This window comes from Corapipo altera, unplaced genomic scaffold (genome assembly GCF_003945725.1).
Source record: "Corapipo altera isolate COAL_440 unplaced genomic scaffold, ASM394572v1 62261, whole genome shotgun sequence".
In the NCBI taxonomy this organism is placed as follows: domain Eukaryota; kingdom Metazoa; phylum Chordata; class Aves; order Passeriformes; family Pipridae; genus Corapipo; species Corapipo altera.
The window spans coordinates 11,012-38,781 of NW_020885206.1; the positions used below are offsets into that span (position 1 = coordinate 11,012).

At 69.6% G+C, this 27,770-nt stretch overlaps 5 protein-coding genes across 7 annotated transcripts; 2 read left to right on the top strand and 3 right to left on the bottom strand.

The window, feature by feature from the left end:
* Nucleotides 1-463: 463 nt before the first annotated feature.
* On the bottom strand, nucleotides 464-8,703 carry LOC113940172 (fermitin family homolog 3-like). The gene is made up of 18 exons (XM_027631274.1): nucleotides 8,375-8,703; nucleotides 7,816-7,885; nucleotides 7,663-7,735; nucleotides 7,290-7,395; nucleotides 7,071-7,229; nucleotides 5,835-6,047; nucleotides 4,866-5,099; nucleotides 4,443-4,577; nucleotides 4,211-4,346; nucleotides 3,787-3,889; nucleotides 3,486-3,593; nucleotides 3,167-3,192; nucleotides 2,498-2,616; nucleotides 1,887-1,997; nucleotides 1,225-1,271; nucleotides 993-1,117; nucleotides 712-853; nucleotides 464-637 (listed from the first exon to the last, which is right to left on the bottom strand). Exons 1-18 carry the CDS (start codon nucleotides 8,574-8,576, stop codon nucleotides 464-466), a joined length of 2,283 nt encoding a protein of 760 aa, XP_027487075.1. The 5' UTR covers nucleotides 8,577-8,703.
* A 283-nt stretch (nucleotides 8,704-8,986) lies between these two features.
* On the bottom strand, nucleotides 8,987-15,106 carry LOC113940176 (signal-induced proliferation-associated protein 1-like). The gene is given in 17 exon segments (XM_027631279.1): nucleotides 8,987-9,079; nucleotides 9,222-9,291; nucleotides 9,398-9,730; nucleotides 10,120-10,176; nucleotides 10,178-10,392; nucleotides 10,759-10,917; nucleotides 11,210-11,609; nucleotides 12,243-12,259; nucleotides 12,261-12,401; nucleotides 12,735-12,838; nucleotides 13,205-13,340; nucleotides 13,342-13,380; nucleotides 13,763-13,870; nucleotides 13,872-13,949; nucleotides 14,298-14,419; nucleotides 14,595-14,742; nucleotides 14,744-15,106. Coding segments are annotated over 17 exon segments (2,583 nt in total).
* Nucleotides 15,107-17,141: 2,035 nt separating this feature from the next.
* On the bottom strand, nucleotides 17,142-19,316 carry LOC113940173 (pecanex-like protein 3). Of its 3 annotated transcripts, none has more exons than XR_003525412.1 (6): nucleotides 19,184-19,310; nucleotides 18,933-19,152; nucleotides 18,648-18,838; nucleotides 18,122-18,207; nucleotides 18,000-18,036; nucleotides 17,142-17,912 (listed from the first exon to the last, which is right to left on the bottom strand). XR_003525412.1 is itself a non-coding variant. In XM_027631276.1 (6 exons), exons 2-6 carry the CDS (start codon nucleotides 19,086-19,088, stop codon nucleotides 17,790-17,792), a joined length of 513 nt encoding a protein of 170 aa, XP_027487077.1. In that variant the 5' UTR covers nucleotides 19,089-19,152; nucleotides 19,184-19,316; the 3' UTR covers nucleotides 17,142-17,789. The 3 variants fall into 3 exon arrangements, 2 of the variants coding, with proteins under 2 accessions (XP_027487077.1, XP_027487076.1); XM_027631276.1 differs by having other exon boundaries at nucleotides 18,179-18,184; nucleotides 19,184-19,316; XM_027631275.1 differs by lacking the exons at nucleotides 18,648-18,838; nucleotides 18,933-19,152; nucleotides 19,184-19,310 and having other exon boundaries at nucleotides 18,122-18,427.
* Nucleotides 19,317-20,771: 1,455 nt separating this feature from the next.
* On the top strand, nucleotides 20,772-24,750 carry LOC113940177 (mitogen-activated protein kinase kinase kinase 11-like; the record flags this gene model as incomplete). The annotated part of the gene is made up of 9 exons (XM_027631280.1): nucleotides 20,772-21,423; nucleotides 22,000-22,180; nucleotides 22,493-22,641; nucleotides 23,006-23,175; nucleotides 23,573-23,804; nucleotides 24,070-24,183; nucleotides 24,287-24,353; nucleotides 24,456-24,532; nucleotides 24,602-24,750. Coding segments are annotated over exons 1-9 (1,791 nt in total), but the record flags the coding sequence as incomplete, so codon positions are not given.
* Nucleotides 24,751-24,765: 15 nt separating this feature from the next.
* LOC113940175 (basic proline-rich protein-like) lies at nucleotides 24,766-26,052 on the top strand. The gene is made up of 2 exons (XM_027631278.1): nucleotides 24,766-25,268; nucleotides 25,530-26,052. Exons 1-2 carry the CDS (start codon nucleotides 24,806-24,808, stop codon nucleotides 25,655-25,657), a joined length of 591 nt encoding a protein of 196 aa, XP_027487079.1. The 5' UTR covers nucleotides 24,766-24,805; the 3' UTR covers nucleotides 25,658-26,052.
* The last annotated feature ends 1,718 nt before the right edge of the window (nucleotides 26,053-27,770 follow it).

Here is a 27,770-nt window from a genome sequence, read left to right on the forward strand (position 1 = left end):
GGCTGGGGGTCTCTTGGAGGGTGGGAGATGAGTGGGGAAACCAGGGTGGGGGGAGCCCAGGAGGAAAGTTGGTGCCCTGGGGTGATTTGGGGGTCCAGGGAGTCCAGGAGGGGCAGTGGGATCCCATTGCACAAGGACAGTGAGATGAGAGCCCCTGAGGATTGTGGGGATCCAGACCCCTCATATGAGGACATAGTTGTGGCCTTGTCACACGAGGATGGACTGTGACCCCCTTGCCTGTGAGGCCCAACAGCCACCACCATTCTGTTGAGCACAGTAAGCACGTTCAGCTCCATCACACCAGTGTTGCACAAGCCTTGCACAAGTGCCTTGCACAGCAGGAGGAGGGAGGGAGGGTGCACAACTGCTGTGGGAGGAACAGGGATTGGGGGAGTTGAGGCTTATGCCAACAGTGGGATGGGGGCATTTGCATGAGGCCACTCTTGCATGGGGCTTGGGGGCATCAGGGGTCATCCCCCCCTTCCATCAGCCGCCTCAGCACATCAGGGTCTGGGGGCTGCCCTGGCCGCTGCCCCCCTAGCACCAGATACCCCCCCAGGAACTGGTGCAGCACCCGGGGGGCTGCCGAGAGCACCCGCAGCCCCAGCGTCACGTCCCCAGTCAGCCACAGCCGCACCTGGGGGAAAAAGGGGATGGGGGTGAGAGCCAGTCCACTTCCAGTGCTTCCCGCTCCCCTCCAGTCCTCAGTACCTGCTGGCTGTCCCAGTTGACGTCCCACTGGCGCAGGTCACTGTGCCTCCAGCTGCGGGTGATGGTGCCAGAGCCAGGATCGATGCGGAGCAGCTGTGAGGGGCCCACAGCCAAAATCTCATCACGCCTGGCACCCTGGAACCTGTGAGACACCCCCCCCCCAAAACACATGGGACCCCTGGAACTCGGGGCCCTCCCCAGTGCTGGCCTGGCCCTGAGCAGTGCACCCAGTGTACAGCACCTCAAAGTGTGGCAGCCCTCCCTCCCAGTGCCCCCAGTACCTCACCACGAAGTGCCCCAGCCCGAACTCCGGCAGGGCCCTCCAGGCCTCCACGAAGCGCAGCCGGGCCTGGCCTGGGGTCAGTGCCCCCACACGGTGCAGAACCTCCAGCAGACGGGGGGTGAGCTGGGGGGGGGCCATTGTGAGGGAGGGGAGAGTGGGGGGGATACTGGGGGCACCCCAGGGACTGGGGGAACAGCAGCTGGCTGTACAGGGATGGGAGGGCCCAGTACCTGCTTGGCCTTGAACTTGCGCTGGAAGCGGGGGGGGGCAACAGCTGCTGCGGATCTGGGGGTGGGCGTGAGAGGGCCCAGGGAGGCACAGTGGGGTCTTCCCTCCCTGGCTGGACCCCCAGGACCCCCTGAGCCTCCGCCCCGAGCGATGTGGCCGACAGGGACCCCCCACGCGAGGCCAAGCGGCACCCGGCGACCCAACGGGCACACTGGGGGGCCTGGGGGGGGTGGGAGTATCACACCAGCTCTCTGAGACTCCTCAAAGACCCCTGCAGAACTCCCCCAGGACCCCTCGAACTCCCTCAAACCCCCCAGAACTCTCCCGGGACCCCTTGAGCCCTCCAGGACCCCCAAACCCCCTTGGGACCCATCAAAACCCCTGAGAATGCAAAAAAAAACCCCCCTGAGACCTCATAACCCCCCAAGAGCCCCTCTGAGACACCCCCACCCCAGAATCTCAGGACTACTCTAAACCTCCCCGCCCCGAGCCCCCAAGGACCCTCAAATCACCATGAGACCCCCCTCAACTGCCCTCAAACACTCCAGGACTCCCTGAACTCCCATGTCCCGTTCCTCCTGTTTCCCAGTGGGGCCCTCCCATAGTCCCTGTGGTCTCCCAGAGCCCTCAGTGCCCCCCCCCCACCCCTATCCTGCCCTCCCACCCACATCACGGCAGCGCAGGAGGGTCTCGCTCATTCCCTCCGGTGTCGGCACCCGCAGTTTGATGTAAAACTTCTGCGCCCCCAAATCCATGTCAGGGGTCACCTCACAGCCTGGGGGGATGGGGGGGGTCAGGCAGGCCTGGATGCAGCCCAGGAAGGGGGTTCAGGGCATCCTAGAGGGGTTTGGGGAGGCTTTGGGACTCTAAGGGGGGCCCAGAAGGGTCCTGGGGGGAGATGAGGGTGTTTCCAAAGGGATTGTTGGCAACTCAGGAGGGGAGCTCGGGGTGTCCCAGGGGTGTCTGGGGGAGAATTTGTGAGCCCTGGTGGGGTCCCAGAGGGAGATGGGGGAGGTTCTTGAGGGGGTATTTCAGGGCCCTGGGGGAACCAAGGAGGGGAGTTGGCTTTGTCTCAGGAGGGTCTGGGGGGAACCTGGGAGTCCTGGGGGGTGGCCCCAGTGGTCCCAAGGGAGTCTTAGGAGGCCCATATGGGGGGAATGGGGAGGTCCCAGGGGATTTGGGGGTCTGGGGGGGGGTTCTTGTGGGAAGGTCCCAGGGTGATTTGTGAGTGCCAGAGGGAGTCTGGGGGCCCGGGGGGGGGTTTTGAGGTCTCACCGCGGAGGTTGAGCTGCTGTGGGGGCCCCCCCGATCTCGGGAGGCTCCAGAGTGACAGTGATGACCCCGAGAGCACGGCCCGGGCAGGTCGGGACCCCCAGAACGGCCAGCGGGAGGACCTGGGGATACCCCAAGTTTGGGGGTTGGGGGAGGTCAAGAGGGACCCCCAGAATGGCCAGGAGGGAGGGCCTGGGGGAACCCCAATTTTGGGGTCAGGCGAGGGGTTTGGGGGTTGTGGGGGTACCTGTAGATCTCCAGCTCCTCCACCAGCTCAGGGGCAGCTCCAAGCTCCTCCTGGGGACTCCCCCAGACCTCAGTAATCCCCACTGACTCCCAGTGCCTCCCCCAGTGCCCCCCACCCCAGCCCCCACCAGTTCATACCCCTCCCCCCCCCAGCAGTGCCCCCCAGTCCCCCCAGCGTGGCCAGAAGAGGCACCCAGTACCAGCCAGTGCTCCTCAGGGCCTTCCATATCCATCCCAGTGTTCCCCAGTCTCCCCAAACCCCTCCCAGTCCCTCCAGGTCCTCCCCAAACACCCCCCCAGTGCCCCCCAGTGCCCCCAGTCTCACTGGCAGGATGGCGGTCCCTTCCTCCTCCAGGCTCAGCTCCAGTTTGTCCAGGGCTGTGTCCAGGTCCTGGGGCTCGAGGGGGCCCTTGGGGGCCCCATCACCCCCCCTCTGCCCCATCTATCTGGTACTGGGGGATGGAGAGGGTCATGGGGGGTCAGGAGAATTGGAGGGGTCACAGAGGGGTCAGGAGAATTCAGGGGGGTCTCAGAGGGGTCAAGGGGAGACTGAGGGGTCCAGAGGTGTTTGGGGCTCAGGGATGTCCAGGAAGGTTTGGGTGAGTCTGGAGGGTTCTTGGGGGTCCCAGGGGCTCCCAGGGAATCTGGGGTGGGTTTTGGGGTACAGGGGTTTTGAGGAGGGTCGCAGAGGATCAGGGGATGGGTTCAGTGGGGTGCCAGATTGTCCAAGGGTGTTCTGGGGTACCTGGAGGGCAGCAAAGAGCAGCATCTCCTCCTCGGTACAGTCGATCTCCTCTGCCAGGAGGGCCCCGCGTGCCTGCTCATGCAGCAGCGCAATGCGCAGCCCGCCCTCCTGGGGGCATCACAGTGTTGGGGCACGGGGGGGGCACCCAGGGGGGCTTTAACCCCCAGGGACCCCCAAAATCCCAGCAGGGACCCACAAGGGCTCCCTAACCCCGTCCTGAGGGGTGTTTGGGAAGTGACATGGGAGGGTTGAGGGTCCCTGGGGGGGGCGTTAGGGGTCACCAGGGGGGATTTGAGGGTACCTGGGGGTCCAGCCCCATGGCACAGGGGTATTTGAAGCGCAGCAGCAGCTCCTCGTCGTCCACCACGTCCTGTTCCATCAGGGACCGCGAGGCGTCCAGCCACCTGCGGGGAAAGGGGGGGGCGTGGTTGGGGGGGTCCTGCGCGCTCGATCCCGCCCACAAACCTCGCCCGAGCACCGCCCGTAACCCTCATCCCCGCCCACAAACCCCGCCCAGCCACACCCGAGCAAACCCCACCCCACCAAGTCGTGTCCCGCCCCTCACCCACCCTAAGCCTCGCCCCCGCCCCGCCCAACACCCCCCAATCCCGCCCCGATCCCCGCCTTTAAGCCCCGCCCACAACTCTAACCCCTCCCCAACCACCGAATCCCGCCCCATTCAAACCCCGCCCACCGGGCCCCACCCCCGCGGCTCCGCCCCTCACCGCGCGTGCAGCTGCGCGCGCCGCAGGAGGAGGTTCCCGCGCCTGGTCCGGGGGAAGGTTGGGGGGTCCCTCCCCCCCCGGGGGGTCACCAGAACCCGGAGCTGCTCGGGGGGCAGCGCAGGGGGAGGGGCCTCATCTGAGTGGGGGGAGACAGGAGGTCGGGGAAGGTGGGAAGGACACGGGGGGATCCGGCCCCCCCCGGCCTCCCATCGCTCCCCCCCTCTCCGCTCACCTGCCCTTGGCCGCAGGTGCGTCAGGTCCAGGTCGGGGGGGACCTGGGCGGGGGCGCGGCCCTTCCGCCCCCGCCCCTCCCCTCCCCCCTCCTCCTCCGGACGCAGCAGCGAAAGTTCCTCGGGGTTTCGGATCCCTGCGACCCCCACCCCCGCGCACAGTGGGACCCCAGGCACCTTCCCGGGACCCCTCAGTGCCCTCCGGGACTCCCCGAGACCCCTCGGCACGCCTCAGTTCCCCCCTGAGATCCCCCCGGGACCCCCCAGACCCCTTCATCCCCCCCCAACTCCACTCCATCGTTGCCCAGACCACTCTGGCCCTCCCAGACCCCCAAAAGCCCCCCCAGACACCCTAATCACCCTTCAACCCCCTCCAGTGACCCCCCCAATTTCCCCCCAGCGCTCCCGGAACCCCCTCGACACACCGAGCAGACTGCAGACCCGTGCCACCCCCCGCCCGGGGGTCCTGGCGAAGTCGAGGTGCAGCCGCAGGACGTGCCCGCCCGGGAGCCGCAGCCGCAGCGGGCGGTGCCGGGGGGCAAAGCGGAGCCGGGAGCCCCCCCCGACACCCAGCGCGTCCAGGGGGGGCCCGGGGGGCAGCAGCCACCTCCGCTGCTGCACCCACCACAGCGCGTGGTCCGACCAGTCCCGGGCCTCCCCTGGAGGAAAGGGCGTCAGGGGAGGCTGTGGTGTGATAGGGCTGGGAGGGGGCAGTGGGGTGCCATGGCAGGGGGATGGCCGTGAGGGACTGGAGGAGGGTTAGAGGGTGCTAAAGGGGGCTATGGGAGGTCCTGTTATACCCCCAAACCACATCGGAGGGGCTACAGGGGGCCTGTAATGGGGCAATGGGGGGTATGTAGGGCTCTAATGGGGGCTGTCAGAGGCTATTGGGAGCTATGGGGGGCTACGGGGATGCTATAGGAGGCTGTGAGGAACTGGCGTGGGGTTAGGGGTTACTGAGTAGGGGTTATGGGGGAGTTGTGGGGTGCTGTGAGGTCTGTAGGGGTCCCACTGTACCCCCAAACCACATCAGGGGGGCTCAGGAGGCCATGGGTCCCGGGGGGGAGCCACCCTTGGAGCTATTTATAGCCCATGGGTCCCTTATCGCCCTGGCCGGGGAGGACCTGGGGAGGGGAACTGGGAAGTAGGGGGACGCTGGGACCCCTCGATAAGGGCTCAGTATCCCCAGGCTGGATCCTCCCCCAACATCCTCTCTCAACCACATGCCACTTCAGGGGGGCTGGATGCCCCTACAACCCTTTCCTATGGGGCCTGGAGCTGGGGGGCCTGGACACCGGGGTCCAGCCTCCTGCCACTGTGGGGCACAACTGGGGGTCAGGGCTGTGGATCCCAGCTGTGGGTCTGGCCAGAGGTCAGGGCTACAGGTTACTCACCAATGGTCTCCACGATGAGGCGCATGAGGCCACCAATGTGCAGGTCCCCGGTGACACGGAGGGCAAGGATGCGGAGAGCTGCTGGGGGGCTGGGCTGCCCCACAGCATCTCCCTGCCCTGTGGCATCTCCCTGCCCCATGGCACCTCCCTCCTCCACCTCCACCTGCAGCTCAAAGGAGCCGTCAATGTCCTCCCCACTTGCCGTCTTCAGCCCTGCCATCACTCCGTCCCTTCCCAATGGTGTCCAGAATGTTCCTGCCCCACGTCCCGCCCCACGTCCCATCCCACTTCCTTCTCCACGGCACCCTGGACACCCGGGTTCACCCCACACCACTGCCACCCACTGCAGAGGAAGTCGTGGTGGGGAGGAGCCACAGGGTCCGGACATTGGGCTGTCCTCCCCCTGCCATGACACCCACCAGGGCCACAGGGTGAGGACATTGGGGTCTCTCAACATCCCTCTACTATCCCACCAGCTGGGACAGGACCTGGGACCCCCCCCCCCAAGTCACCCTCATTGCACTCCCAGCACACAGTGTTCTCATGGGATGGGAGTCTGGTGCTTCCCGGGGTCAGTCCACAGGATCCCTGGGAAGGGGACAGAGCTGGCAGAACTAGGGGTGCCGCCCCCACTCCCCCTCACCCCCCCCCAGTCATAGGCTGGGGCTGCTGAGGCCAAAGGATTTTATTGTTGGGGGGATCAGTGTGGTCCCAGCACATCTCCTTTGGGGCGGTTTCCAGTGTCCCCTTGAGGGGAGATGGGGCAGAGGAGTCCAGTGTCACATGGAGGGGACATGGAGGGACACATGTAGGGTCCAGTGTCACATTGGGAGGACATGGGAGGGAGTCACAGCTTCAGTTTCACAGTTAGTGGGGGCGGATGGGGGAGCTGTGAGTGTGCACAGGGTGAGTGTGCAAGGGGTGGTTGTGCAAGGGGGGGGTGAGCGTGCATGGGATGGACACCATCGGCCTGCAGTGGGCACCATTGGCTCGTGCCAGGCGAGTGTGAGCGAGGTGTGAGCGTGCAGGGGGCCTGCAGGATCAGTGTGCGCAGCTATGAGCGTGTGTGGCACGGGGATGGTGTGCACAGGACATGAGTGTGCACGGCGTGTTCATGGCATGTGACTGCACTCAGTGTGCACAGGTGAGTGTGCCCAGCGTGGGAGTGTGCCCAGGGTGGGAGTATGCCCACGGTGAGTGTGCCCAGGTGAGTGTGCCCGAGGTGACTGTGCCCACCTGACCATGCCATGTGCAGGTGCCCCCATGCCAGGGGGCTGCCACAGTCCCGGAGTCCTGTGGAGTCCCACAGATGTCGGAGGGTCTCCCCCAGGGGTCTCAAGGGGTGTTGGGGGATGTCAAGGGATCCCCGGAGAGGTCGGGGGTCCCCCCCGGGGGCTGTTGGGGGGTGTCAGGGGGCTTGGGGGGGTCCCCAGGGGGGTGCAGCAGCCTCGTGACCCGGCTGAGCCGCGCGTTCGCGTCCTCCTGGCCCTGCTGCAGCCGCCGGGTGCTGCGACGGAGCCCCCCGGAGCTCAGCCTGGAGCCGCTGCTGCACTTCGTGGCCCTGCCCCACACAGAGCCACGGGTCAGCCCCCTGCCCCACACAGACCCATAGATCAACCACCTCAGCGTTCCCCCAGTTCTCTCCCAGTGTCCCCCCAGTGACTTCCAGTACTCCCCATTTCTCCTCCAGTGTTCCCAACTGCCCCCCCAATCCCTCAACAGTGTCCCTCTGGTGCACCCCAGTGCACCCCAGTTCCCATCCAGCCCCACCAGTGCCTCCCAGTGTCCTCCCCAGTGTCCTCCCAGTGTGCCCCCCAGTGCCCCCCACCTCCTGCAGACCCTCCTGCAGCCGCTTCAGCGCTGCCTCCAGTTGTGCCACCTTCTCTGAGAGGCTCCGGGACCTGGGGAGGGCACGAGGGGGTGTTGGACCCTGAGGGGACCCCCTCCACCCTCCTACTCCTCCCAGCCTCCCCCTTCATACTCATCCTCAGGGACCGCCGGGCTCAGGCTCTGCTGGACCCCGATGTTGAGGGGCTCTCGGAGCTGATGCCCTGGCGGGAGAAGCGGAGGAATGTAAGACCCCTACATGGGGAGCCCCAAGACCTCCCTCTTCCTGACCCTCCCCATTCCCACAACCAGTGAGATCCCCCCCCTTCCCGATCCTTCCCATTCCCACAACCCCCATTCCCCCAACTCCCTCAGCTCCCCTCAGTCCCCCAGGATCCCCTCACCCCCTTGACACCCCATCCCCACAGAACGTCCTCAACCTCCCCATCCCCTCCATCTGCACAAGGCCCCCAGACCAACACCAACCCCCCAAGCCTCCCCCCGGTCCCCCTAGGCCCCCTCACCCTCTCAGCCCCCCACCCCCAAGCTCTCCCAGATCTGCCTCTTATCCAAAACACCCCTCAACCCCCAAGAAACAGCTTCCAGGACCCCTCAGCCCCCCAAAACCCCCCTCTCCCCTCCCAGGCAATGACCTCCAGGATCCCCTCAGCCCTCCCAAAGCCCCCCCCAAAAGCCCCCCCCCCCCCCCTCCCCCCCCCGGGCGATGGCCTCCAGGACCCCACTGCAGGCCGTGGCCAGGCGGGCGATGAGCTCCCACTCCTCCTCCTGGGGCTCCCCAGACCCCGACAGCACTGGCGGGGGAGGCAACAGTGGGGGACACCCAGGGAACTGGAGGGGAGCCCTCCAGGGGATGTGGGACAACCCCACAGGACACTCCCCTAGCACAGGGAGCATAGGACAGGGACACCCCCCATGGGATGGGGACACCCAGGGGACAGGGACACCCAAGTGGTGAGGGGACGACCCCCAGGGGACCCCCCTCCACGGGATAGGGCATACCTTCAGGGGACACCTATATGGACAGGGGACACCCCGAGGATGAGGGGAGACACCCCAGGGGATGGGAACACCCCCAGGTGAAGGGGACCTGGGCTGGGGACACCTCAAGGAGATGGGGGGCCCCCCAGGGGGCAGGGGTCACCCCCGTAGGATGTGAGACATGGGATATGGGATGGGGGACACTCCCCCACAGAGGGACAGGGACACCCCCAGGAGACATAGGATGGGGAATGGAGGGGAGACACAGAAGAGGACATGAGGTGAAACAGGGGAGGGACACGGGGAACACAGGGGGTCCGGGCCACTCACGCCTGCCCAGGGAGTGCCGCAGCGAGGGGCCCGGGGGGGGGGCTGGGCTCGAGGGGGGCTGCAGGACCACCAGCATCCAGAGAGGGACCCTGAGGACAGGGGGGGTCAGCAGGGGCACAGGGAGACTGGGGGAGACACACAGGGACACACATGGGGCGACGAGGGTAGGGTCAGCAGCCTCATAGGAGCATGGGGGGACAGGGGGAAACATAGGGGGACAAAGGGACTCACCGGGTCACCGGACTGGGGGGGGCTGTGGTGCGGCAGCAACAGGTCAGGCGTGGGGTCAGCCAGGGGGGACCTGGGGGGCCATGGGAGTGAGGGTTAGAAGGGTTCATGGGAGGGCATGGGATTCCTGGGGGATTTGGGGGGGTCCCAGGGGCTTGGGAGGTGTATTCCAAGGGTACTGGGGGATCCCAGAGGATTTGGGGGGTTTCCCGTGTCCAGCGTAACTCACGGGCTGGGGGGGGCATCCGGTCGGGCTCTTGAGGGTCCCCGGGCTGGGGGGGCCACCCCCAGGGGGAAAGGGGGTGCTCTCCTCATCCAGTGCCAGCGAGCGCAGGAGCTGTAGGGTGTTGGGGTGCAGCCCCACTGGGCCCACCCCATGATCCCCCCTGTCACTGTCTCCCCCTGAGTCGCTGCTGGTGTCCCCGATATCCCCTCCAAGGTCCCCGATACCGGGGTCCCCCCCTGTGCCCCGGCCCTGCTCCAGCGAGCGGGCATAGAGCTCCAAGAAACTCCTGGGGGGCAAAGGTGAGGGGGACATGGCGGGGGGGAGAGTGAGGACACACCGGCGTGTCCAGGTCCCAGTTCCACTTGACCCCCATGTCCCTGCCTTCTCCATGTCCCTCCAAGATCCCCCGTGCCACCCAATTCCCCCCATTCCGCCCCCCACTGCTCCCCCATTTCCCTCCCAACCCCAATGCCCCCTTTGTCCCCAAAGGCCCCCCCAACTCCTCCCATGCCCCCCGTCCCCAAACCCCCTCGCTGCCCCCACATCCTCTATTCCCCCAAATGCCTCCCATTTCCCCCCACTGCCCCCCATTACCCTTCCAACCCCAATCCCCCCTGTTTCCCATCCCACCGATTCCCCACAGGACCCCGCCCGAGCCCCCCGCCCTGCACGCACCGCCGGGGCCGCCCGTCGCGGTCGGGAGGCAGCAGCGTCAGGGGGGCCCGAGGGGCGCCGTAGCAGCGCCCGCAGCAGCCGGGGGTCCCCGCGGGGAAGGGGACGGTGTCCCACGCGCAGCAGCCGCGTCCCGGGCCGCAGCCCCGCAGTCTCGGCGAAGGAGAACCGCGTCACAGCCGTCACGACCCCCGAGGGGTCCACGCGGAACCCCCGGCGGCCCCCGGCCCCCCGCGGCAGCGCCAGCTCCCGCGCCTCGCACCCCCGCGTTACCGCCTGCGGGGGGGGACACACCGGGTCAGGGAGGGCACGGGGACCCCGACAGAGCCCCCCGCACCTCGCATCCCCGCATCACCACCGGCGGGGGGGGCATCGAGTGGGAGGGGTCCAGGAATCTCCGGGGATCCTGACAGGGACCTCCGGGGTGTGACCCAATATCAGCCCATGGCAACCCAACACTGACCCCTATGGACAATTGCCCTGTCTGAGCCCCACAGCACACCCCCACAGTCCCCCATCCCTGCCCTACCGCACCCCCCATTCCCCCCCAAGCCTGACCCATTGTCCCTTGTTTCCCCCCCAGTTTGCCCCACCATCCCTGCCCCATTCCTGCCCCCCCCCATTGCCCCCTGCCCCGCTCACCTGGAGCCTGGCCACCACCTGTGGGGCAGCGCCGTGGGGCAGCCGCAGCCCCAGCCACTCGCCCGCCCCATAGAAGATCTCAAGGCGCCCCTCGGCGAACCCCCAGCCCAGCACGTCCCGGCAGGCGCAGCTGAACAGCACCCCGGGGGGGGAGGGCGACTGTCCCCGGGTGGGGGGCAGCGTCCCGTGGGGGGGGCGCGGCCATCGCTGCGTTACGTGAGGGTTCCCCTTGCTGTGGGGCAACTGTCCCTAGGTGGGGGGTGACCGTTCCTGAGTGAGTGGGGGGCTCCCCTGGGTGTGGGGGGAGCGCCCCTGGGTTTGGGGGAAACTTCCCCGGCTGAGGGGCGATCGCCCTTGAGTGGGGGTCGACCGTCCCTTGGTCACGGGGGGGATTCCCTGGGTTGAGGGCGAGCCCCCCGGACCGGTTGGTGACCGCCCCAGGTGGTGCGGCGACCACCACCACCCTCTCCGCCGCTACCCCCAGCAGACACGGCACCTCGGCCCCCCCGGGCCCCCCCTGCGCCCGCGCCCCCCACACCAGCGCCCCCGCCACCGCCGCGCCCCCCGCGCGCCCCGCGCTCCCCCGGCGGCGTCCCCCGAGCGCGGGCAGCCCCCGGGGGGGCGCGGGCAGCGGGGCCCCCCCGCCGTGGGCGCGCAGCAGCTCCTGCAGGTACTGGCGGCGGGTGCGCGCGGCCATGGCCCCCAGGCGACCCCCCCGCGCCGCCGCGTTCTCCCCGTTGATGGCCTTGGCCAGCAGGAACGGGCGCAGCCCTGCGCCCCCCTTAAAACGCTGCCCTGCCGCCAGCGCCGGCCCGAACGGGGGGGTCTCCTCTGGCCGCACCACCGCCACGCTGCGGAGAGACCCCCAGAGGGGGCGGGGAGGGCGGTTAGGGACCACAGAACGCATGTGAGACTCCCAAGAACCAGGAGAGACTCCCAGAGCCCATGAGAGACCCACGGAGCCCAGGAGAGACTCTCCTAGGGAACTCTGCCAGACCCCCAGGGCGCAGGACAGACCCTCAAGAACCAGGAGAGACCCCCAGGGATTGGGGGAGACTCCCAGGAATCCCAAGAGCCCTGTTACACCCTCAGAGACCCCGGGAGAGACCCCAAGAGCCCATGTAAGCAGTACAGGGCCCGTGCTGGCCCCCTCCAGCCCTCACATAAACCCCCAGACCCCTTGTGAGTCCCCCAGGGCCCATGTGAGCCCCTCAAGAACCATTCATCACCTCCAAAGCCCAGGAGGGACCTCCCCCAGAGTCCATGAGAGGCTCCCCAGCCCTGCATGAGCCATTGGGGACCCCCGGACACCCCTGTATGAGCCCCACACCCTTTAGGAGCCCTTGGGGATCCCCAGACCCCCTGTACAAAACCTCCAGTGCCTGTCTGAGACCCTTGGAGACCTCCAGATCCTCTTTAGGACCCCCAAAACTCCCTGTATGAGCTCCCCAACCCCTGAGAGCCTTGGGGACACCTGGCCCCACCTGTAGGTGGTGTGGGGGGGTGCAGGGCTCGTGCACCCGCACCACGATGAAGATGTGCTGGAAGTGGCTGCGCAGGGCACGGGGGGAGAAGGGCCGTGCCCCCGGCTCCTGGAACACGATTGTCACGATGTCGTTCCCGATGTGGCGCTTCCGCAGCAGCTGGTGGGGAAAGGGGGGAGTCAGAGCCCCAAAAGTGTCCAGGGGGGGCAGAGATAGGGAGCCCCCACAGACTGCTGGAAACACCCAGCATCCCCCCAAAAACCTCTGGGACCTTCAGACCCCCCCAGCTGCCTTAGAACTTCCCAAACCCCCTGGGACTCCTGGACCTGCTGCGACTTAACTGACGCCCAGCCCCATGACCCCAGGCACCCCTGTGACCCACCCCCCTCCATACCTGCTGGGAGTTGGAAGGGCTGAAAGGCAGCATGGGGGCACCCCAGACCCTACGGACCCCCATGACCCCCGCCATGACCCCCCCACAACCCCCTGTACCTGCTGGGGGTTGCGGGGAGTGAAGGGCAGCATGGTGCTCACGTGGAACATCACCTCGTAGCCGTGGTACGTCGTGTACAGCGAGTGGGTCCCCGTGGAGTCAGCTGAGGGGGCACAGCCTAAGCCCCTGGCCCTGTGGCCCCTCAAGGCCCCATGTCCCCAGGTCTCCCTGTATCCACATCCCCTCATCCCCATCTCCATGTCCCCTCATCCCCTTGCGTCCCCTGTGCCCCATCCTTCCTGTCCCCACCAGGTCCCTGTGTCCCTTCCCCTGCGTCCTCATGTTCCCCCCATCCCCTGTGTCCCCAAGTCCCTCTATCCTCACAGTAGCCATGTCCCCATCCCTGTGTGCCACGTCCCCCCACCTCCATGTCTCCCTCGCCCCCCAGTGTCCCCCCGTGTCCCTCTGTGTCCCTGTATCCCACCCTGTCCTCCCATGTGTCCCCGTGTCCCCATGTCCCGGGTCTCACTGCGGGTGTCCAGCTGTGCCCGGTACCCCGCGAAGCCCCGCAGCCTCACGCGGGTGCCCAGCAGCGCCAGGAACTGCTCGAAGGCAGGGCCGGGCTCCTCATTGTTGTACATCTCCTCCTCGGAGCCCTGCCCCCCCCCGGCAGTACAGCACCCCAACCTTGCGCTGCCGGCTCACCTGGGGGGGGATGGGGGACGTGAGTGGGGCACAGGGAGTTCCCGGGGAGCGCGCAGGGAACACGCACAGACCCCTGAACACGCTCAACGGCCTCCCACAAGGGCCTGCACTGGTGCAAACCCCGTCCTCGTGCAAACCCCATTCTCGTGCAAACCAGGTCCTCGTGCAAGGCCTGAACCCTTGCAAACCCCACCCTGTGCACGCCCCATCCTTGAGGAACGCCCACCCTTGTACAAGCCCTGCCCGTGTGTGAGCCCCAGGTCCGGTGCAATGCAATCCTTGCGCAAGCCCTCCACCTAAGCCCCCCCCAAGAACCCCCCCCCAAACCCCCCCTCACAAAGCCCCCTCACACAAGCCCCTCCTCTTGCAAACTCCCCCTCACCCCCTGCTCATCCAGCTTGAGGAGGGTCTCCTGCACCGCGGGAGAGGGGGCGAGGCGCAGCCCCCCCACCACCAGCCCAGGCAGCACTAGCTCCAGCAGCTTCCGGGGGGGGGACCCCCCGCGCCCCAGAGGGGCGAGAGCCGGGGGGCAGCGCCTCTTCCAGAACCGAGCCCCGCAGAGTCCGTGGCTGGAAGGGGGATACAGGAAGGGTCAGGGTGGGGGCACCTTCATGGAACCCCCGCACTACCCTTGGCCCTCTTGGGCACCCCTGAGACCCCCCAGCCCCTGATGTCCCCCAGAAGCCCATGGGGATCACCCCATAGGGCCTCTGGGATCCCCAGGTCCCCCCCCAACTTCATCCATTCTCCCGAACCCCACCCACCCCCTCCAATCCCCTGAACCCACCCTAGAACTTCTGAACCCCCTCACGCCCTTGTAACCACCCAGCCCTTCTGGGACCTCCGGGCCCCCTGATTCTCCTGGCCCCCCCAGCTCCCTCCTCCCCCCTGGACGCCTCCCAGCACCCCCCTGTCACCTGGCAGGTGCGCAGGATGATCCTGTGCAGCACCTGGGCCCGAGGTCCCTCCTTCTCCTCCCGCCGAAGGGACACGGCCACGGGCCCCAGCCGGGGGTCCTCACCCAGCAGGTTCTGGTGCTCTGGGAGCAGGCCAGGGGGGTCGGGAGGCCGTATGACCCTTCCCAGCCCCCCTACAGCTCCCCGTGGCCCCAGCCGGCTGTCCCTGCCAGCAGGTTCTGGTGCTCTGGGGGGTCAGAGGGGTATGGGGGAGGGACGGGACCACCACAGCCCCCCCCATCCCCTGCCCCCCCTCACCTTTCCCGTAGAAGTACTTGCGATAGTACTCGGCGCCGTCGTCGCTGTGCTCGATGGGGTGGGGGGGTCGCGCCCCCGCCGGGGGTTCCTCCAGCACTGCCACTGCTGCGTTCGGCAGCTGCCCGGGCCCGGGGGGGCCGCGGGGGGGGGCCCAGCCCTGGCTCCTGCTCTCCCCCCGTCTCGCAGCAGAAGCGGGGACAGCTCAGCACCAGGGCCTCGGGGTCGGGAGGAGCCCCGTGGGGCCCAGGAGGCTCCTCGGGCTCCAGGTGGGCGGCAGAAGCCCCCGAGGTGGGGCCCGGGTCGGCCGCGGGGGGCTCGGCCGGGTCGAAGAGGATGCTCTGCACGTCGTAGTGAGCGAGGAGGGGGCTCCAGGGGGGGGGGGGGGAGAAATTGGGGTCCCCCCCGCCGACCGCAAGTCCCAACAGCAGCAGAGGGTCGCGGAAGCGGGGGGACGTGGGGCTGCCCCCCCCGGCCGCCTCCTCGTGGCTCTGGGTGCGGGCCCGAGGGAACATTATCCCTGGAGACCCCTTCTCCTCCGGGGACCCCGCAAGGGCCACCTCGCTGCTGCTGCGCTGCAGGGGGACGGCCCCCCCCCGGGGACGTGGGCGGCAAGGGGGCCCCCCCGGCCGCGCTGGGGGGAGCGGGGGGTGGGAGCGGCCGGGCCGAGGGGCCCCGCATCTTGCGGAGGAAGAGGTCGTCGGACTGCATGGCCCCCCGGGACCCCAAGGGATCCCCCCGAGATTCCTTAGGACCCCTCTGAAACTCCTTGGGACCCCTCTATTCCCCCCTGAGACCCCTAGGGACTAGCTAGGACCCCCCTGAGACCCCCCGGGATACCCCTGATCCCCCCTAGGGAACACTCCTGTAACCCTCAGGCACCCCAAGGGACTCTCAGGGACTCCCTAGGACCCTCCTGGGGGTTTCTGGCACCTCTCCAGCCACCCAGCCCCCCCCAGCCTCCCCCAGTTGTAGCGGAGACTCGCACCCAGGGATTAGTCAATGGAAGCGTGGGAACGGAGTCCATGCCCCGATTGGGTGCCCGGGAATTCCCGCGTGCGGAGGCTCCGCCCCTTTTCCCACGCGCCCCTTCCAGGGTCGCGCTCAATGGGGGCAACCCGGGGGGGTCGGGGGGGCTCCGGCCGCGTCGCTCTCTGGGGCGGGGAGGGACGGCGGCACCTGGGGAGGGATAGGGAGTCAGTGGGGGCTCGGGGGCGCTCCTCAGCCCTCCACGCCCCATCCCCGTGTCCCTCTGTTCCTCCGTGTCTGTCCCTCCATCCCCAGTCAACCCACAGGCCCCCTTTGCCCTCCCCGCCTCGCCCACTCCGCTGCAGGGACCCCAGAACAGGGCTGAGAGCGGGGGTCCCCTTGGACCCCCACGGACACCCGGGTCCTTCCTTTGCCTGAGTCCTGGCCTGGCCCTCTGTGCCCCCGTGGGGTCTGGAGGGGCTCGGTGGGAAGTTGTGGAGCTGGGGGAGTTCGAGGGGGGGCCCGGACGTGCAGCCGCCGGCGGTTTCCTGCCTTACAGGAAGTGTCAGCCGCTGACGGCCCCCCAAGAGCTGCCCCCCAAGTGCTCCCCCTAGCCCCCCGCACTGCTTCCCACCCCCGGGGGGTCCCCCCCAACTCCAGTGACCTCCCCGATGATGGGTCCCCGCTCCTGACCTTGTCCCCGGTGTGAACTCGGGCGTCCGGGCTCCCCCCCAACTTCCCTCCTCCGACTGCAGGACCCGGCGTCCGGCCCCCCCCAGAGGAAACGGCGTCCGGCTCCCCTGACTCCCCTCGGGCACCACGGCCCCTCCCCGCCCCCCTCCCCCTGTCTGTTAAGACGCGATTAAGGACGTTAATCTGGGGGGGCGTAGGGGGGGGTGACTCCCCCCCCCCGCGCCAGGTGCAGGTGGCTCAGGGCCGGACAGGGACTCAGGTGTCCCGGGGGGGGCCACCCGGGTGTCCCCACCCCTCCTGGGACCCTCTCGGGACCCCACGGCCGCCCCCCCCCCCGTCGTATGTTCCCCAGAGGCGCGGGGGGGACGGAAATCGCGGCCCCGGGCAAAGGTGTCCCACGGGGGTCAGTCGTGGGTCGCAGGGAGGTTCACGGGGGGTTGGGGGCTCACACGGGGGTGGGGGATGCACTGTCCAACAGCCCCCCCGTGCCAAACCCTCGTGCGAGCCCCCCCACTCCCCGGCTCATTCCTACCTCTGGCCCCTTGTGTCCCCGTCACCCTCCAGAGGGGGTCCCACGCTGCTGGGGGTCCCAGGTGTCGGGGGGGTGCCAGGCAGGCCGGACCCCCCGCTTTCACGGGCTGCAGCGGCTCGAGGGGCCACGGGCGGCCGTGCCCCCGCCCTTCCCCTCCGCCGCTTCCTCCCGCCACGGTGAGCCCGGGGGGGGCGGGGGGGCTCCGGCAGCCCAGGGCACCCCCCTGACCCCCCAACCCATCCCTGCTCCCCCTCCCCATGTGGGCAGCCCAGGCATCCGGTGCCCCCCAGGCGATGCCCCCCCCCTCCCCCCCCAGTGCGGCGGGAAAACGACAAAAACGACTTTTTGAACCGTTATCAGGTTTTATTTATTAATTTATTTGTACCAACCCCAAACCCCCCTAAACCAACAAAACCCCACTGAGAACCATCAAAAACGAGAGAAAGAGTCCAGCCTTCCCCAGGATCCCCCCCTGAAATGTCCCAGAGCCCCTGTCAGAGATCAGGTGCCTCCAAATCTCACCATGAGGCTGTTTAACCCCCCTAGCCCCCCCTGTTATGGCCAGGACAAGCCCTCCCCAGCCCTCTGGAGCCCCTTAGTTATGGGGCAGGACCCCCAAGTTTTCCACTGTAGGGGAGCACCCCCCAGTGCCCCCCCAGACATCCCAGTTATAGCACTGCTCCCCCCCAGACCTCCCTGCTCTGGGGTCAGCCCAACCTCCACTCTCCTCCCGAGGGGGTCTCCCCTGGCCCATCGCCCTCAGGGCCCCCTCTCACCCCCCGAGGGGAGCCGCTGGTGGCTGAGGGGGTCTCAGGGGGCTGGGGGGGGCTCAGGGCCATGCACGGGCTGCTGGGACCCCTACCCTGGGAGGGTGTTGGGGGGGGGGCTGCCAGGCGGGACCTCCCCCTCTACACTGGCTGCCAGAGGGCTCTCTGGGGCCGAGGGCAGTCCGAGGGTCAGCGGGACTCCGGTATCACCCCCGGCCCCCCCGCAGCTCCCCTCCCTCAGCCCCTGTGCCTCCCCCAGTCGTGTCCCCCCCCCGGGGTGCCCCCCCGCTGTGGGGGGGCCGCGGCACAGATGCTCCCGGTCGGCGGCGGTGATGATGCCACTGGTGCCGCTCCAGAGCTCTGGGGGGGGGGCACGGGGGGGATTTAGTGTGGGGGGGACACATCCCGGGGAGGGCCTGAGGCCCGGGGGGTCCTGAGGCTGCTCACCACCCATCCTGTCCGTGTCCAGGTGCGGCAGCAGCTCCTGGGAGGGTACACACGCACGGGGTGTTGTGGGGGGCACAGGGGGGCCCCGAGTCCAGGGGGTGTCCCCGTACCCCCCCACTCACCGAGAGCTGGTTGAAGCCACAGAGTTCAGGGGGGGTCGCATGTGGCCACCGGAGCACCGAGAGCTCCAGACCCCCCCCCAGGGAGCCTGGGGGGTAGAAGTGAAGGGGGGTACGAGAGGACCCCAACTCCCCATCCTGCCCAGCCCTCCCAGGGTACCACAGACATACAGGGTGGCCCCCCGACCCCAAAATATGCCGCAGGTGACCCTGAGACCCCTCCCACGGCCCCCAGGAGCTCCACCCCCAGCCCCTGGGGACCCTCCACGTCCCCCCCTCCCAGCCTTCCCCCAAATCCATCACTGCCCCCCCAGCACCCCAGAAGTGGTCATAGCCCCCCCCCCCCAGCTCTTACAGCCCCCCCGGAGCTGTCTCCCACCCTCACACACTTCTGTCACACCCCGAATGCACCTCGGGGGGGTGGGGGGAATCCCCCTTCCCGGGCCCCCCCAGGACATGTCACTGCCCTCCAAGAGGGGCCACACAGCTCCCCTGCCCCCCCGATCCCCTTGAGCTCCCCCAAACTCACCCGGGGGGCCCGTCCCCCTCCTCAGGGCTGGGGGGGGGCAGCAGAGCGGCCGCCCCCCCCTCGGGGTCCCCCTGTAAGCCCCCCCGGTCGAGCTGCGCGTGGAGCCGGAACGTCACGGCCTTGACGGCCCCGAAAAACGCGGCCACGACCCCGCAGTACAGAGCGGCCACGGCGGGGGTGGGCGGCAGCGCCTGCAAACGGAGGGGTCAGGTCCCCGGGGACAACACCTGACCCCCAACGGAGCCCGAGGGTCCTCAAAGCCCCTTCCTGGCCCCTTCCCCCCACCGAATAGAGCCCAAGGGGCAGCCCGAGCAGGAACAGCCACACGTAGAGCCGGACGCAGTTGGCGAAGGCGCCGAGCTGCGGGTCCAGGAAGCAGCCGCCGGTCAGCGAGGCCCAAACGCCCTGGCGGAGCACCTGCAACGCCGCCGCCCCCGCCATGGTGGCCCCGGGGCCTCCCAGGGGATCGCCAGAGGTCCCCGGGACCCCCTGGGACCCCCTGGGACCCCCTGGGACCCCCTGGGACCCCCTGGGACCCCCCAGGCCCGGCGCCGCTTCCGGGTGCGCCCCGGCGCCGCCGGCTCGCGCAAGTGACGTCACGTAGAGGGAATCCCGGCGCGACGGGCAAAAGGGGAGGACACGCCCCCTCCCGCCCTCATGGCGGGAACTGTCACGCGCGTGCGCACCGACGAACACGCCCCCCTAGCGCCCGGGGAGGGCGGGGCCGTTGAGCGGTGGGCGGGGCCAAGCCCCGTTGTCCCCCCGCGGGCCGGGGCGGTGAGGGCGCCCCCCAGTGGCAGCACCGACTCCGGTCCCGGGGGGTCCCCGCGCCGTGGGGGACACACAGACACGGGACCCCCCGGGACCCCCCGGGGCCCCCCAGGGCCTGGGTCCCGCCCCCCCCCCCCGCCCCCCCGGGCCCCCCGGCCCCGGCCCCCGGTTGCCGCGGGGGGCCGCAGCGCCCCCCCCCGCCCGGTCCGGGGGTCCCGGGAGGTCCCGGGGAGTCCCGGGGGGTCCCAGGGGGTCCCGGGGTCAGGGTTGCGCCCCTCCCCCCGCCGGCCCCTCGTCCGGTCCCCCTCCCCCCCCCCGCGGCGTCCGGTGCCCCTGGCCCGCCCCGTCCGGCGCTGGTTCCTTTTCCTTTGTCCCGGTGACAATGTCCCGGCTCCGCCTTCCCGGGGCCGCCTCAGCCAGCGCGGGGAACCGCCGGACCCCCGGGAGCCCAGACCGGCCGGGCCGCCCCCTGCCCCCCCCCCCGGGGACGCCGCCGGACGCCGCTTCCTCCCCCCTCCGGGCCGCGGGAGCTCCGGCGGGACCAGGCGGGGACGGGACGGGGCGCGGGGGGGCCCCGGGGGACGGGACGGGGCGGAGGGGACCGGGCAGGGGGGTGAAGGGGACCGGGGTGGGGGCGGAGGGACCCTGGGGCCGGCAGGGGCTTGTGGCGACCGAGGGGAGGTGTAGGGACCCCCGGGGACCTGTAGGGACCCAGAGGAGCAACAGGGATCACAGGGATCCCCAGGGACCTATAGAGACTCCAAGAATCCCCAGGGATCCCCAGGAGCCACAGGGACCCACAGAAGCAGCAGGGACCACAGGCATCCCCAGGAGCCACTGGGACCACCGGGCACCCTTAGGGACCCCCAGGATCCTACAGGTGCCCACAGGGACCCCTGGAAGCTACAGGGATCCCCCAGGAACCAATAAGGGACCTATAGGAGCTATAAGGGACCATAGGAACTGAAAGAAGGTGTGGGGACCTTCTGGGACCCCCAGGGACCCATAGCCCTCCTCAGACACCTACAGGACCCCCCCAGACCCCCATAGCCCCCCTGGTGCCCCAGTGGGACCCCCAGAACTGTCAGATCTTACAGGCAGCACCTGTAGGGCCCCGGTGACCCGAGTGACCCCCAGGAGCTAAAGGGGCCCCATGGGGTCCCCTGGGCACCCATAGACCCCCTGGGTACCCACAGGACCCCCACAAACACATAGGACCCCCCAGACACCTCTAGGACTCCCCAAGGAACCCGTAGGGTCCCTCAAACACCTGTAGGACCCCCCAGCCCCCTGTAGGACCCCCGGGCCCCCCCAGCGCCATCAGTGGGGGCCGGGGCGGGGGGGGAGCACCCCATGGAGTGGGGCCAGGCATCCCCCTCCCCGTCCCCCCCGGGGGAGTCCCGCTCTCCCTCACCTCCCCTCTCCTCCCTCTTCCCAGGGGGGTCCCGCTCCCCTTTCCCCCCCTCCCCGGGGGGGTCCCGCTCCCCGTCTCCATCCCCGGGCGGGTCCCGCTCCCCATCGCCCCCGGGGGGATCCCGCTCCCCCTCGCCCCCCTCCCCGGGCGGGTCGCGGTCCCCGTCGCCCCCGGAGGGGTGGGAGCCGGAGCGGGCGGCGTTCGGGGAGCTGCGGCTGGAGGAGGTGATCGGGGCCGGGGGCTTCGGCCGCGTGTTCCGGGGCACGTGGCGGGGGCAGGTGGTGGCGGTGAAGGCGGCGCGAGGGGACGCGGGGGCCGCGGGGGCCGCGAGCCTGCGGCGGGAGGCGCGACTGTACGCGCGGCTGCGACACCCCAACGTGGTGGCCCTGCGGGCCGTGTGCCTCGAGCCCCCCCACCTGTGCCTGGTCATGGAGTTCGCGGCGGGGGGGCCGCTGTCGCGGGCGCTGGCGGGGCGCAGGGTCCCCCCCGCCGTGCTGCTGGACTGGGCGCGCCAGGTGGCCCGGGGGATGCGGTACCTGCACGCCGGGACCCCCGTGCCCCTCATCCACCGGGACCTCAAGTCCAGCAATGGTGAGCGGGGGGGCGCTGGGGGGCTCCTGTGGGTGCTCCTGGTGATGGGGTGACGGGATGTGGGGTGCAGTGTGGGGTCCCCAGGGTTGGGGGTCCCGGTTACTGGGATGCCCAAGGTGGGGGGTCGCAGAGGTTGGGGTCCCCAGGGTGGAGGGTCCCGGTTACTGGGATGCCCAGGGTGGGGAGTCACAGAGGTTGGGGTCCCCAGGGTGGGGTCTCAGTCCCCAGGGTCGGGGGTCCCTGACACTGGGGTCCCCAGGGTCAGGGGTCCCGCAGGCCAAGGTCCCTGGGGTGGTTGTCCTGCACTGGGGTCCCCGGATTTGGGGCACATTGGTTGCTGATATCCCCAGGGTGGGGATCTGAGACATGAGGGTCTTGGGGTGTCCCCAGTGGGGGAGGTCACAGAGGCAGAGGTTCCCAGGATGGAGGAGGTTCCAGATGCTGGGGTCCCTGGTTGGGCCGTCCCTGACTTCTGGCCCCCCCCAGTGCTGCTGGTGCAGTTGGTTTTGGGGGTCGGTGGTTGGGGGTATCAGGCTGGGGGGTCCCTGTGGGATCCCTGACCCCTGCCCCCCCCAGTGCTGCTGGCACAGCCGGTTGTGGGGGACGACGTGAGCGGGAAGACGCTGAAAATCACCGACTTCGGCCTCGCCCGCGAGTGGCAGCGAACGACCAAGATGAGCGCGGCCGGAACCTACGCCTGGATGGCCCCCGAAGTCATCCGGGCATCCACCTTCTCCAAGGGCAGTGATGTCTGGAGGTGGGAAAGGGCTGGGAGGGTCCAGAGGGCACTTAGGGGATCTAGGAGGGTGGGAATCCGCCCCTGAGCTCTGGGCTGGGCTGTGGTTTGGGGTGCCTGGACCCCTGGGTGCCTGGGTGGGGGGTTTGGGGGTACCTGGACATCCTGGGTTCCTAGAGCAGCAGTTTGTGGGATGTCTGGGTGGGGGGTTATAGGGCACCCAGGCACCTGGGTCCAAGAAGGGGAGGGTGAGGAGATCCAAGGGGGTCCCCATGAGTTTGGGGGTGTCCCAGTGGCTCCCCATGTGTTTGACCCCCCTTTTCCCCCCCCCAGTTACGGGGTGCTGCTGTGGGAGCTGCTGACGGGGGAGGTGCCATACCGGGGAATCGACGGCCTGGCGGTGGCCTATGGGGTGGCTGTGAACAAACTGACCTTGCCCATCCCCTCCACCTGCCCCCCACCCTTCGCCCAGCTCATGGCAGGTACAGGGGGATCGGGTGCTGGGGGAGACCTAGGGGCTCGGGGGGGGCCAGGTGGGACAGGGGATGGGGTGACACTGGGGGCTGGGTCCCCATCCTGCTCAACTGCCCCCTGCCCTTTGCCCAGGTGATGGCAGGTATGGGGGGGTGGCAGGAGGGCGGGGAGGGTTCAGGTGGGCTGTGGGGAGGGGTCAGGCAGCTCAGAGGTGGTGGGGGATTGTGGCGGATTGTGGATATTGGGATCCTCAGGGGTTTGGGGGTGCCCAGACCCCTGGGTTCCAGAGGAGAGGGACCAGGGGGTACCTGGGTCCCTGGGGGATATTGGGGTCCCCCACGAGCCCCCCCCAGATCCCGATTCCCCTCTTAGCCTGCTGGGAGCAGGACCCCCACCGGCGGCCGGGCTTCGGGGCAATCCTGCGGCGCCTGGGGGGGCTGGAGCCAGCGGGGCTGGGGCCCCCCGAGTCCTTCCACTCCCTGCAGGAGTCCTGGCGCCGTGAGATCCAGGGGCTCTTCGACGAGCTGCGGGCGCGCGAGAAGGTGGGACCCCCAACACCTGGGACACCCCTGGGACCCCCCCCAACTCCTGGGGCCATCCCAAACACCTGGGACACCCCTAGACCTCCCTGGAGCCCCTGAACAGTAGGGATCCATGGCAAACACCTGGAAATCCCCTGGGACACCTGGGACGCCCATGCAACCCCCCAAAACTCTGCAGCAGGGCTCGGCCCTGCCCTGGTGCTGCTCGTGGCTGGTCCTTGTCCCTGGGACCCCCTTGTTCCTGTGACCCCGATGGCCCCCCAGGAGCTGGGAGGAGGCTGTGGCCAGGGCCCACTGTTCCTAGGCCCCCTGTGTCCCCTCATGTCCACCCGTGTCCCTCATGTCCCCCATGACCCCATGTGCCCCCAACGATCTTTTGCCCCCCCGTGCCCCCCAGGAGCTGCGGAGCCGGGAGGAGGCTGTGGCCAGGGCGTCCCGGGCCCAACGCTCCCAGGCTGAGGCGCTGCGGCAGCGCGAGGCTGCCGTGGCCCGGCGGGAGCTGGAGGTGCTGGAGCGGGAGCTGAGCCTGATGCTCCGGGGGCCTCCCCGGCCGCCCTCAGCCCCCAAGCGACGACGACCCCCCTTCCGGCGGCCGCGGCGGCCCGCAGACCTCATTGGCATGCCCCAGGGTACGGGGGGGGGAAAACAGGGGCTGGGGCTTTGGGGGCCCAGGGGTTTTGGGAGCTGGGGCCTTTGTGGGTGCTGGGGAGGCTCTGGGGGGACCGGAGGGGCAGTGGGCTGTTTGAGCTGGGGGAGTTGGAGTTGGAGGGGCTCTGGGGGGAGTTTAGGGCCCTGGGAGTTATGGGGGCCTGAAGGGTGCCTGGGGGGTTGTTGGGGCTTGCTTGGGGGTTTTGGCAGGGTTCAAGGGCTCTGCTGACCCCAGTGCCCCTCCAGACTTCAAGCATCGCCTGACGGTCCAGGCTGCGCCAGGAGGGGACCCCCGAAGCCATGACCCTGAGGATGGGCCGGGGGGGTCCCCCCCTTTCCCCCGCCTGCGTGCCATCCAGCGTGAGTGATGTCGTCGGGGGGGGTGGGAGGTGATTCTGGTGACGTCACACCTCTTGGTGATGTCACACACACCCCCCGGGTGACATCTCCCCTCTCTCCCCAGTGGAACCCGAGGAGGAGGAGGAGCTGCCGCGGGGGCGCGGGGGCAAGAGCAATGCCCCTAATGGCAGGTGGGTCCCTGGGGAGCTTGGGGGGGTCAAGGGGGTCCCACCCCCCTCCAGACACCTGGAACTCCCCTTGGACACTTGGGCACAACCCCCCCCCCACCGCAGGCGGCGGCTGCGCCCGGACGAGACCACCTGGTACCTGGACACAGATGAGCTGAGCCCGGGGGATGCATCCCCCAATGGTGAGTCCGGGGGTCCCGGGGATCCCATCCCTGATCCCCCCACACACTGACCCCCACTGTGTCCTGCAGGTGAGGCCGGGCCCCCTGAAGCTGAGGAGGGCCGGGGGTCTCGGGGGGGGACCCCGCGGCTGCTGCGGCGGGCGCTGCTGAGGGGTTCGGCCCTGCTGGCGTCCCTGGGGCTGGGCCGTGACCTGGCCCCCCCCCGAGCCCCCACGCAGCCCCCCACCCTCCCCTGGCCTCCTGCGCCTCTCCCCCCGCTGGCGGGATCGGACCATGGGGTCCCCGGAGCTGAGCTCACCTGGGACCCCCGAGCTGGGTCGTGCCTGGACCCCCGGGTCCCCAGATCCCAGTGGAGTCCGGACCCCGGGGACCCCCAGGACCCCTGAGCTGGGGCGAGCCCAGATTCCTGGGTCCCCAGATCCCAGCGGAGTCCGGACCCCTGGGACCCCTAGGACCCCTGAGCAGGGGCGAGCCCGGACTCCCAAGACCCTGGAGCTGAACTGGTCCCGGACCCCTGAGCAAGGGGGAGCCAGGACCCCTGGGACCCCTGGGACCCCTGAGCTGTGTCACCCCGGGACCCCCGGGACCCCTGAGCCAGGTCATGGCCGGATCCCTGGAACCCCTGAGCTGGGCCGTGCCCGGACACCTGGGACCCCTGAGCTGGGGCTGCCGCCATCCCCCCGGGGTGCCAGGAGACCCCGAGAGCTGAGCCCGGGTGCCGGGACACCCGAGTGGGGTAAGTGGAGCTCGGGGCTCAGGCACTTGGTGGGTCTGAGGGGCAGATTTGGGGTGGTTGGGACAGCCACGGGGGGCTGTGGAGCAGCTTTGGAGCTCTGTGGGGCAGGAGGGGGCGATCAGGGGCCCCATGGGGTAGGAGGGGGCTCTGGGGGCACTCAGAGGTGCCGTGGGGCATTTCTGGGGGATGTGGGGCTGTTTTTGGGGGGCCATGGGGCAGCGGGAGTCCCACGGCCCCCTCAAGCCGCCCCCTTTCCCGCAGGCCCCGCCCGGCCCCGCCCCTCACCCCTCCGCCCCCGCATCGACCCCTGGAGCTTCGTGTCCGCGGGACCGCGCCGGGCCCCGCCCCCCGCCGGGCCCCGCCCCCGCGACCCCTTCACCGACCAATGAGCGCCCGCGGCGCGCCTGGACTCGCCCCCACCGCCCTCCAGTGACCAATGAGCGGCCGTGACGAGCGGGAGGGCGGTGCAAGCCCCGACCCCACCGCGAGGCTCCGCCCCCGCCGGGTCGTGATGGACAGCTGGCGGTGCCAGAAGCCCCGCCCGCCCAGGCGCCCCATTGGTCAAAGTAAAGGGCATTACAAGAGCTCCGCCCCCTCCGGGGCGGGGTCACCACGGCAGGAAAACCACGCCCTCTTCGGGCAAACAGGAAGCTCCGCCCCCATTGATGGGATTCAGGAAGCCCCGCCCCCCGGCGGAGGCCCCGCCCCCGGGCGGTTCCGACACTGGACGGGGTCCGGGGGAGGGGATGGGGGGGACGACTGTGACCAAATAAACTCCCGAGACCCCAAAACCGCCTGAGCCGCCTCGTCCTGCCCGGCGGGGGCCCAACAGCGCGGGGGGACCCTCATGGTCGGGGGTCCCGCCACCCTTGGGGGTGAACCAGTGATTCTTGGGAGGGGTGTCTCATTCTCCCCCCCCCAACCCCCGTCGTCGTCGGGGGTCCCAGCTCTTCCGGGGGGTCCATTCCCCCTGTGGGAGTCCCAGGGGTTTGGGGTGTCCATCTTCCCCATCGCCCTCTGCGAGGTCGTTTGGGGGGGTTCCAGGGGTTTGGGGGGAAATCCCAGGGATTTGGGGGGGCCCATCTCCCCATGAGGGGGACCCAGCCTTGTGAGGGGGGTCCTCATCGCTCCCTGGAGGGACTCAGGTGTTTGGGGGGAGATCCACCCACCATGGGGTGGTCCCAGGAGTTTGGGGGGGTCCCCCTTTCCCCATGGGGGGGGGTTCCAGGCGTTCCGGTGGGCCCCACTGGGAGGGTCCCAGAAGTTTGGTGGGACCCCATATCCCATGATGGGAGGCTCCAGGCATCCGAGGGGGAGTCTCCTCCTGGCCATGGGACAAGTCCCAGGAGTTTCGGGGGTCCCATCGCTCCTTCCCACCCCCCCCCCCCCCCAAGTCTCCCCGGCTGTGCCCGGCGCTGGAACCGGCCCGGCCATCCGGGCTCCTCTCCTCCCCCACCCCCCGCCCCCCCCCAATTCCTGGAGCGGACCCAGGGCCCGGCCCCCGCCCCCCTCCCCCGCCCGGGCCCCCCCGTCCCTCCCCCCCATTCCAGCGCCATCCCGGGCGGCCGCGGGAACTCGGGAGTCCGGCGGGAAACCCCCCCACCCCGACCCGACCGGGGGGACCCCGTGTCCGGGACACCCCCAGACGGGACCCCACGTCCGGCGAGAGAACCCTGGAGCCCGGGACATCCCCGAGGGGACCCCAGCATCCGGCGGGGGGGGCTCCGGCCTCTGGGACACCCCCAGAGGAGACCCCGCATTCTGCGAGGGGATCCCGGAGCCCGGGAGACCCCCAGAGGGGGACCCTCGGCCTCGGGGCTTGGAGGGGGTCTGGGAGCCCCTTGAGAGGGGTTCAGGAGAGCCCCAAGAGGGCCCCAGACATCTGGGATCCCCCCAGGAGGGGACCCAGGCATCTGGGACCCCCCCAAGGGTCCCAGGCCTCCGGGAGAACCTCCTGAGGGACCCCAGGGTCCGGGACCCCCCCCCGAGGGGTCCCTGGCGTCCGGCCCTGAGCTCTCGCCCCTCGCGGGGCCGGGGTCGGGGGTCCCGGGGGTCCCGCGGTCGGGGGTCGCCATGTGGCGCTGGGAGGGGCTCTGGGTGGTGGCGCTGGCGGCGCTGGCGGCGCTGGGGGGACGCGGGGGGGGCGCGGCCGTGGCCCGCGAGCGCTTCAAGGTGGTCTTCGCCCCTCTGATCTGCCGGAGGACGTGTCTGAAGGGGCTGTGCCGGGACTCGTGTCAGCCCGGCTCCAACATGACCCTGATCGGAGAGAACGGGCACGCGGCCGACACCCTGACCGGGTCCGGCTTCAGAGTGGGTGAGTGGCACCGGGACAGGGGTGGGCACAGGGACACTGGGACAGGGACACAGGGGCAGGGGTGGGGACATGGGCACAGGGACACCGGGACAGGGATGGGACAGGGTCAGGCACGCAGCCAACACCCTGACCGGGTCCGGCTTCAGAGTGGGTGAGTGGCAACGGGACAGGGGTGGGGACATGGGGGA